Source organism: Dromiciops gliroides, chromosome 4 (genome assembly GCF_019393635.1).
Source record: "Dromiciops gliroides isolate mDroGli1 chromosome 4, mDroGli1.pri, whole genome shotgun sequence".
Classification (NCBI taxonomy): domain Eukaryota; kingdom Metazoa; phylum Chordata; class Mammalia; order Microbiotheria; family Microbiotheriidae; genus Dromiciops; species Dromiciops gliroides.
Window position 1 is genome coordinate 132,235,392 of NC_057864.1, and position 10,309 is coordinate 132,245,700.

The following is a 10,309-nucleotide window of genomic DNA, read 5'->3' on the forward strand; positions in this document are numbered from 1 at the left end:
ACAGCAGGCAATAGGGAAGGGGCCCTTTGACAAGAAGAGACTTTTTTCAGTAAAACAGGAGGTGAGGTTCTCTGCTGAGAAGAGGGAGGAGAAGATATTACAGATGGTCAGAGGACAGAGGATATAGACTCTTCTATGTTCTGACATATTCCTGAGAGACTCCTTGTAGGAGAATATCTCTGCTTTACTGAATCAAATGCTTTTTTTTAAGTCAATAAACAATAATAAATACAGTGGGATCCGAGTATTTTTAATGTGGGTGAAATTTGCCCCAACCCTTGGATATAAGTTTACAGTAGTACTAATCAGTTTATAGACTACAAACTGTGATTTTAAATATCTAGATATTCTTTAGTAGCTTAAGCAAATGATAATAAAGTAAGATAGGTATTGGTAGGAGCAAATGCAAATGCTATATTGTCAACTTGTCTATTTCATCATACTCCATCACTTACTTAGAATCCATCTATCTGACTTCCAATTGTGGTTAGGTATAGCTATCAATCAACTTAAAGGTCAAATACCTAAAATAGTAACTTCTGAGCTGAAAGGGACCAATCAGAGCTAGGGAGAAGTTGGAAAGTCAATCTTAAAGCAATATGGTGGAAATTCCTGATAGTAGAAAACAATTCAGAGGACTAGAAGTTAGGAAGCCATCATCTTGAGGTGGTAAAGACGTATTCCAATAGATGGCTTCTTATGTTATGAGCCTGTTAATAACGAGGCTATTTTAAGTAGGGTATATATAATGGCAAGTGACTATGCGTTATCTGAATGATGGTTTCTTTCTCTTTATTCCATAGTTATTGTATTGTATCCCTTGGATTATGTTAATTTGTAGGAGGAGTCATGGTGTATAAATATCCATGGATCCTGAAGCTTGAGGTCTTTGGGTCCTAGACCTGAGACCGGCTTTATTGTGAGACAGGATCCCTCTCTCAATAAACCTATTTTCTTTGGCTCAGAGACTTTGGTTTTTTTTCTTTGTCTAACACTGTGACTTAGAAATTTTCACATTATCTCTATCAGTCTATTGTGTGGCACAAAAGATGTGGTCTGTTGTAACATGTCATTGTGAAAGCCTGCCTGTTCTTTTTTCACACCATCATCAACATATTGTATAGATTGTTTATATTAAAAATGTTTTTAGAGATAGGAAAGTAGGCATATGAGTGAGTAGTTATTGATATTTTTGTCACTTTTTCATAATAATGTCTGATTTTTTCCCCCTGAAGACATTTGTAATAATATTAGCTAGCATTTGTATGGTGCTTTAAGGTTTACAGAGAATTTTACATATATTATCTCATTTAATCTTGGTGTATCCTCTCCTTCTCCAGATGCCTTGAGAATTGATACTTGAATACCCTCAAAGTTGTACTCCTTGTAGCATGGTTTTCCTCTGTGCTTTCCTCCTTAAATGCCTTCAAGATGATCCCTAGACAAGCACTCTCTAAACTAATTTTTTTCTATACTTGTTGCTGATTGATGAGATGACACTACTCATAAATGTGTACCATTTTCATCTGTAAAATTTTAGAAATGAGTTTTGTATTCTAAACTGGTGTTTTCCTCGGATATCTTATCTCTCTGCTTGGCAAGATCAAATATTTCCTGCCAAGTATTTCCTACCTACTATGGACTCCTTGTTGTTGATTACATCTGTTAAATTCCTTTAGGAATCAGTGATAGTAATAGTGTTCTTTTATGCATTTTCAAATTTGGTATAGATTATAATCTTTTCTCTAACAGGCCAACATTGCAACTGTACATAAATCACCTCTACATCAATAACTAGCCATTTCCTCTTAAATTGATTAAACTTTTTGTGATGTTATTTGGTCAGTATTTCCCATAGCCACTATCTTCCAAGTCACCTCTCAGTATAATTAGAAGTGTGAAGCTTCTGTATCAGCTGTAAGCAATTGACCTCTCTTATTTCTTATTCTTTAACTCTTTTTCCTTCCTCTATGAAGAAACCAATTATCAAGATTGATTTTTTTTTTTTTTGCGGGGTAATGGGGCTTCAGTGACTTGCCCAGGGTCACACAGCTAGTGTCAAGTGTCTGAAGATTGATTTTTAACTGGGAAAATCATCAATTTTTTCATCAGATTTTTCTGCCTCTGAAATCCACTAGAATAGGTATTGGTGGAAAAAGCCACCATTATCTTCACTGTGAATTTTTTGCTAATACCAATGAGCCCAGAAAAATATGATGATCTGTTATATCAGGTGCCCTTCAAGATGATGTTTCCTGTTGACTTGGAATGCACCTTTATTTGTATCTCTGAGTAGAACTTGTATGCCATCTTTCAATTTAGCTCCCACTTCCTTTTTTCCCCTGGCTCCATTACCAGTGAGTAATATTGATTGGTATGATTTAGTTTTTTACCAGTGGTTAAATTAATGTTGATAACTCATCTAAAAACTGTGGTTCTTAGCATTCTCTGACCTCCTTTACTACTATTCTGACACTATCCCTGTAGAAGGGGAAGGCTCCTATACAGGACTAATAGCTATTTTGTTAGATCTGTCATGGCAGGGCAATGAGGGTTAATTGACTTGCCCAGGGTCACACAGCTCATAAGTGCCTGAGGCTGGATTTGAACTCCTCTTCCTGATTCCAGGCCCAATATTCATTCCAAAGAGCCATCTAGCTTCTGTATACTCTGGATGTATTATATGTATGTCATCTTCCCTGTTTTGGTATGAGCTCCTTGAAGGCAGGGACTGTTTTTGGTTTTTGGTTTTTGGTGGTGGTGGTGGTATTTTCAGTGCTAAGCAGCATACTTGGCATGGTGCTTAATGAATAATTGTAGGTTAAATGACCTTCCAATCTCTGAAAATAATCATTCAGCAAACATTAAGTGTTGACTGTGTGCTGCTAAGGTAAATGAAGCATAATACCAATACTCTAAGAAATTGATATCTGGTAGTAGGCAGGCAGGATGAATTGACAAGACTTTAGTGTAGTAAAACATTTTTAAAAAAACTAATTTCAAATAACAGAATGATAACCAGATGGGATCATAGATTTAGAAATGGAGAAGACCTTTGAAATCATATGGTCCATCATGGTTAGTTTATATTTGAGGAAACAGAGACCCAGAGAATTTAAGCATTTTGCTCCAATTTTGACCCCAAATCCTTATCTGCTATTATCAGTGAATAAACATTTACTAAAGGCCTATTATCTAAGTGCTGGGGAGACAAAAAGAGGCAAAAGACTGTCCCAGCCCTCAAGGAGGAAAAAACAACACACAAACAAATGTATACAGGATAAATAGAAAATACTTAAAGGGGGGCAGCTAAGTGGTACAGTGGATAAAAGGACCAGCCCTGGATTGAGGAGGACCTGAGTTCAAATATGACTTCAGACACTTGACCCTGGGCAAGTCACTTAACCTTCACTGCCCCGCAAAAAAACAAACAAAAGGGGCAGCTAGGTGGTGCAGTGGATAGAGCACTGGCCTTGGAGTCGGGAGTACCTGAGTTCAAATCCAGCCTCAGACACTTAACACTTAACTAGCTGTGTGACCCTGGGCAAGTCACTTAACCCCAATTGCCTCACTAAAAAAAAAAAAAAAAAAACCAGAAAATACTTAAAAGAGGGAAAGCCCTGGAATTAAGAGGGGTTAGGGAAGGCTTCCTATAAAAGGTGGGATTTTTAGATGGAATTTAAAGGAAGCCAGGAAGGTCCGAAGGTGGAGCAAAGAAGGGGCATGGGATTAGCCAGAGGAGGAAATATCTGGAGCAGAGAGATGGAGTGTCTTGTTCATCGAAGTCAGGAAAGTGTGGCTAGAAGGAAGAGTACCTGTCAGGGAGGTGTAAGAAGACAGGAAAGGTAGATGGGGGCTAGGTTCTGCAGGGCTTTAGATGCCAGAGGATTCTGTATTGGATCTTGGAAATAATAGGGAGTCATGGGAGTTCATTGAGTAGAGGGGAGGGGGAACGTCAAATTGAGAGCTTTAGGTGCTTCATGCTACTATAGCCTGGGAAAACCAGATCAGTTAGTGCTTTGAGAAAACATTTAACAATTCAGATAAACTGCAGCAGAATAAAAGCTGTTAGAAAATCTGCCCTCCCCTCCCCTCCCCCACACACAAAAGAGAAGGAAGCTGTACTCCCAACACCTGAGTGTCTCAATTAAGCCCATAGAAATGAAAATCTTTTGCAAATTAGACTAGTCTTTCTTCTCTAATAATTTCTTGTTAATCGGGTTCACCGTCATCCCCTAGCTCCGGGTTAAATTGCGGCTGCCTGCTTCCATCCTTTCTCTAGGAGTTGATCTCATTGCTAGCACTCCCCTTCTGAGCAGAAGGGAAGAGAACATCTAAGCCCCTTTTCAAGCAAGGGAATTTCTTTCCTATGAAGTGACTTGAAAGCTTTTCTGTGTAATCGTGCCGATTTCTGCTTCAGACCATAAGATGCCCCAACTGTGAATCAGGCCGGAGCCAATGCAGTGAGATGAGAATGAGACCAAAGGCTAGGCTAGGCTCTCCCCAACGCCGCAGTGAAATCAAAGATTCTTTTTTAATCAGTAGACCATAGGGACAATTAATAAAGCTATGCTGACTGGACTGGGGGCAGCCTTCCCTGTCTCTTCCCCAGAGAAGGCCAGGCATCCCAGGATGCCCAGCCCAGACGCTGAGACACAATGACCCCTGAGGCCCAGGCCAGGAATAGCAAGTCTGTCTCCACTGTCTCTCCTATACTGTCATTAGCAAGTCATCCTGGCGTCTTTATACACCAGCTGCCTACTGGGTTTCCCCTTCTGGAAGATGCCTGTTGAAAATTGCCCTGTCTCCCCACATTTGTTGCTGGGTGATCATAGCAGTTTTTCATAATTAGGTCAGTTCTTTGGGTCCAGAAGCAGTAGGCGATGGGGACCCCACAAAGGAGCCTCCCCTGAGATGGGCAGGCCCCCTCAGTGCCTGGGCATTCCAGCCCCGGCCTGTCCCTTCCCTACAGCTCAGGTTAAATTATTTTCCAAAGGCAGGAAAACAGCATAAACAATTACCAGACCGAATCCTGCACGGGCAAATGAGGAGGGAGGGTGACCCCGTGGTTGAGGGCTGGAAGCACAAATCCCAGGTCCTTTTTAAAGCATTTTTTTAATTTTTTAATTTTTTTTGCTGCGGGTCAATGGGGGTTAAGTGACTTGCCCAGGGTCACACAGCTAGTAAGTGTCTGAGGCCGGATTTGAACTCAGGTACTCCTGAATCCAGGGCCGGTGTTTTATCCACTGGGCCAGCTAGCCACCCCCTAAAGCATTTATTTTTAAAATCACTTTTGACCAAACTGGTCTGTTTTCTGTTCCTCACAAGAGACCCAATTCCTGTCTCCCTGCCTTTCCTTAAGATGCATCTTGGTCACCATCTCCTGCATGAAGCCCTTCCTGATCCCCCTTCCTCTGTTAGTGCCCCCCCCCAAAGTACCTTATCGTTAATTACTTTGTATAGATTTGTCTTTTTTCACATTACACTTATGCTATATGTATTTACTGTATGGATGTTGTATGTACATATTTGCATATGTACTTGTTTCCCCCATTAGGGTGGGAGCTCATTGGGAGAAGAGATTGTTGCATGCTTAGCACTCATATTCCCTGGGCCTTGTACATGGTGGGTACTTAAATGCTTTAATTAATTTAATTTAAATTTAATCAATCAATCAACATTTATTAAGCTTTTATTGTGTGATTGTTGATTGATTCCCCATTGTTACTCAGGCCAAGAGTCTATTCTCTATCAGGGCCTAATCTATCCTGAGAGCTGTTTTTATACCACAAATGACCTCACCTCTCTCAGGCTCACCATCATTATTATTATAGTTTCACTGAGCAAGATATTTCCCCCTTCTAGGCCTCAGTTTCTGTTTAAAAATGATGAGGTTGGACAACCGGCTATGGTTTTTTTCCCTAGCCTTATAACCCATTGGATTCTGTCCTTTAATCCTCAAAGCACAATTTAAGAGGAGTAAGGAGGTAAAAGTATAAAGTAACCTGTCTTTTTCTTTCATTTAGGCTTTTGAGCTTATGAAAGTGACACATGGCAGAGACCACAGCCTAGTAGAAGACCTAATCCTGCTTTTGGGAGACTGTGAGGCCAATTTGCAAATGGGATGAGTGGACCTGACCCCAGGCCAGAAGACCACTACTCAGAGGGAACGAAGGCTATTTCAGGCCTTGATTGAGTGGATTAGGTCACAAACATTGGAGTCTGTGAAATGAGCTTTCTATTTGCTGTGTGAACCTCACCTATCAAAAATGCTATAGGTGCCTACTGTTGTCCATGTGGTTTGCAAATAAAAGGAACCATTGAGTTAGAAGGAAACAAAATTATAATAAACAGAAGGTTTGGTAGGAAATACCACCTGGCAATTGGTGGTGGGTGTTTTCTTTTCCTCTCTCTTTATTAGCTGTTTTAATGTGTAAGTTCTCAGTGTGTGAGATACAGATTCAATTCATCTGCATTGATCCAGTGCCTACCATGTGTGTAAAGGTAAGGTGTTAGGCACCAGAGATAGAGAGACAAAAGTGAAACAGTATTTTTCATTCTACCTGTGAATTCTCTCCTCCCCCCACTACCAGATTTTCATAATTATTATCTCAGGGGGAAAAAAAAATCAGTTCCTTTTCATTCATTTCTATGCAAAAACCTAGAAGCCTGTCTGTGAAAAGATAGATTTTTCATGGCAAATCCCATGTATTCATGTTCTTCTTTAGACCTACAGCTCAGATTTAGGAGTATGAGAATCTTAATCTAATTCTTGGAAAAAAATCATTCTGAGCCACCATTACCATCTGGTATTAGAACAGGCAAGGTATGTTTGATGCAAAAACCAAAATGAGTCTCAGTGTACATAATGCATCTTCTTTCCCACTCCAAACACTGAGTAAATCTTTGTCACTGTCACCACATTTTTGTTTTTGTTTTCCTTTTTGAAATATGGAGGGTTGGAAAGGAATAGTGAAAAGAATAGTGGGGCTTAGGATACACCTTCAATGTGGGTACACCCCAAAGCTCTATTCTGGGCCTTCTTTTCCCTTTACTCTCATCCTGACCTCAGCAGCTGGCATGGGTTCAAATATCATCTCTAGACAAATGACACCCAGATCTTTATCTGGTTCTAGTCAGTTTTTTCCTCATTACCAACTGCATTCCTGCTAAGATGTCTCCCACAGGCATCTCAAACTCATATCCAAAACAAAGCATAACTCTCTTCCCAACTTCCCTGTTTCCATCAAGAAATATACATATTTCCTCCTAAGGCTGTTTAAGCCAATTTTTAAGCATCTACATATGTCTATCTCCCTTCTCCTCTCTGTAGTCATGTCTATGTGTACATATAAATATGTGTGTATATAAATATATACACACACATGTGTACACAAACACATATTTAGATATCTCTCTATACGTATAGATAGATAGGTATACAGATATATATATATATATGTCCATGTAAGTTGCCTAAGTGTATAGACAGGAGGTTGCATAGATAGATGTCTGTAGAATCTAACTTATTATTCTCTCCAAGGGAAACAATGATTTTCCGCCTTGATGAAAGCCTAAGGGCCTTGACTGGGCACTTGGTCCTCCCCTCATCTATTTCTGAGAGGGTAGCACAATGAACTGCCCCCCTCTGATATTGCTAGTCTAAGGATACAATGGATTCAGAAGAAAAAGCTGCTTCTCTGATGGGATAGCCTCAAACTTGGCCCCTTTCCACCAACTACTGAATACGAAGCAAACCCCTTTATCCACTTGAAATTGGAAAAGTTATATAAATTAGAATAAAATAGAAAATACACAAAAGGGAATGAGTTCTGGAACTTCTAGTCACAAGAGCAACAAGATGATGAACTGGACATTTTTTTTTTTCTGATGCTCACACCTCTCCAAGGCAGAAATTATGTGCCAAGGATAAAGGAACTTCAGTTGTCTCCAAGGTCTGGGATACCCAGAATCCACCCTCCTCCCCCAAACTGATGCTTACTGATCCTGAATTCATTCAGCACCCTTTCCACCCCCTCTCATACCACCAGCAGTAAGACTGTACTAGCAAACCCAAGAACCTGACAGGCTTAAAAATGAAAACCTGAGCCTACATTTCAATCCTCCCCTCCCTCTTTTCAGTGCTGTGGAGACCACAGCTCCAGTCTGCATAGATTTGCCCTAGCTACAGAGAGACAGCTGGGCAGTCACAGCTCCTCAGGAGCAAAGGACTATCTAGGACCACAGCCTGGTAGCTCCAGTGCTGCAAAGTTCTGAACTGCTGCTGCTGGGCCAGAGAACTGAGGAAGAGAAAGGGGCAGGTCACAACAGGACATGGTATATGAGGGGGGGAGGGTAGAAATGGGATTGGGCAGTGCTCCACTAAGCCCGAGAGAAAGACAGCAGCTAGGGGCAGCTAGGTGGCGCAGTGAATAAAGCAATGGCCTTGGATTCAGGAGCACCTGAGTTCAAATCCAGCCTCGGACACTTGACACTTGCTAGCTGTGTGACCCTGGGCAAGTCACTTGACCCTCATTGTCCTGCAAAAAAAAAAAAGAAGAAAAGAAAGAAAGAAAGACTGCAGCCAACTAGGGCCAGTTCTGTCCACCCAAAAGGCACATGCAGCAGAGATCTAGGTTGGTGAACCATGAATTGCCCATAATGGGAAGAGGTTGGGATGCTTTTAGCCTCTAAGGTAACCACAATTAGAGAGGAGGAATTCAGAAAGTGTATGATAGAAAAAAGACTGAAAATACCAAAGTTTTCAGGAAGAAGAAAATTTGAAGACCTTGAATATAAACAGATAAATTAACAGGAAAAACAGTAACAACAGAAGGAAATATGGCCTTCAGGTTTAGTAAACTAGTTAAGGTATCTATGAATAAATACTTAAAAACAAAGGGAAATGATCCAATACTTGAAGAGTCATAGACCCCATAGAATTTAAGGAGAACATGGAACCACAACATACTGTTCCTAAGTGGTTTAAAAGAGAAATGGGGATTATGAGAACCAAACTCATGGCCTACACAGTAAAGATAATGAACAGAATAGAACAAATGGCATCTGCAATAGCAAAGCTCACCAAATAAACAAATGATAGAACAATAGATTGTGAATGCAGATACACAGAAGTGAAGGACAATCTAGAAGAAAAAAAAGCAAAAAAATTTTTTTTTCAATGAAAACATGCTTACTGTATGAGCAAAACAGATCTTGCAGACAGGATGCACAGAGACAATGTAAGGATCATAGGTATCCTAGAAGAACAGAACAAGGCAAAAGAATCTTACCATGATGAAGGATATAAAAGAAGAGAATTGCCCAGAACTTCTGAACATAGAAAAGGAAATTTCATTTGAAAGTATACATGGATTTCCTCTTGGGGAAAGGGAAGTCTACAAACTCCAAAACACAGAATGGTTAAATTTAACAATTCAATTCAGAAACAAGAAGTTCTTCAAGGAATCAAGAGAAAGACAAATACAGAAGAAAAGATGTTCAAATAATGCAAGACTATATGTATTTTTAGGAAATGAAGGAAGGAATGGAATAATGTGTTCTAAAGAGTAGTAGACCTAAGGATGTAGCCCAGGGTTATCTAGACTGAAAATCTGAGCTTATAACCATGTAGGAAAAAAGACACACATTCAATAATAAAGAAGAGTTTGAAACATTTCTAGAAAGAAAGCCAGAACCGGAGAGAATATATGTTTTCTGAATACTTCCAAACAACAGAAATGCAGGAGTGAATAAATACAACAGGCAAAAGCAACAGTAACAACAGAAACCAGTGAGAGAGTTCTTTTTAAACGTACACAAGGGGACAAGGAGTGAAAGCCAGAAATCTCACAGAGGTAACAGTGAAGAGAAGGATGAGGCATTATGGACAGAACCTGGTGATATCCTGCCAATAGGTCAATGGGTTGTTTGTTTTTTTGTGGGACTATATTACAACATGGGAAGGTACATGAAAGTAGAGAGGGACCAGGGAGATAGAGAGGAGTGTATGGTGTACTAAGGTCAAATTCAATGCTATCAATGAGAAGTGGCTCTCTGTGGTCTAAGAGCCTGCAAGAGAATGGGGAGGGGAATGAAAATGGGGAGAAAGGAAGGAGATCTTATTTTTGTGGTGGGAGGTGGGTTCTACTGATGAATGATCAAGAGACATGGTCTCTGAAAAGAGATGAGGACTTTATAATGGGTGAAGCCTGGGGGATTCTGTATTTGAAAAGTCTATTGATCCTACATTGGGAAAGATGGAGGTAGAATCCTTAGTGGGCAACTAAAACTTGAGAGAGTAGGAGAG

At 40.1% G+C, this 10,309-nt stretch overlaps 1 protein-coding gene across 3 annotated transcripts in view; it reads left to right on the forward strand.

Moving 5' to 3' along the window:
• SMYD3 (SET and MYND domain containing 3) overlaps nt 1-6,530 on the forward strand; it is a 1,026,564-nt gene extending 1,020,034 nt beyond the window's left edge. For all 3 annotated transcript variants that reach the window (XM_044004559.1, XM_044004560.1, XM_044004561.1), the window contains one exon: nt 6,027-6,530. In XM_044004559.1, the coding sequence (XP_043860494.1) occupies nt 6,027-6,128 (102 nt within the window). In that variant the 3' untranslated portion in view covers nt 6,129-6,530. The remainder of the gene's footprint in view (nt 1-6,026) is intronic.
• The last annotated feature ends 3,779 nt before the right edge of the window (nt 6,531-10,309 follow it).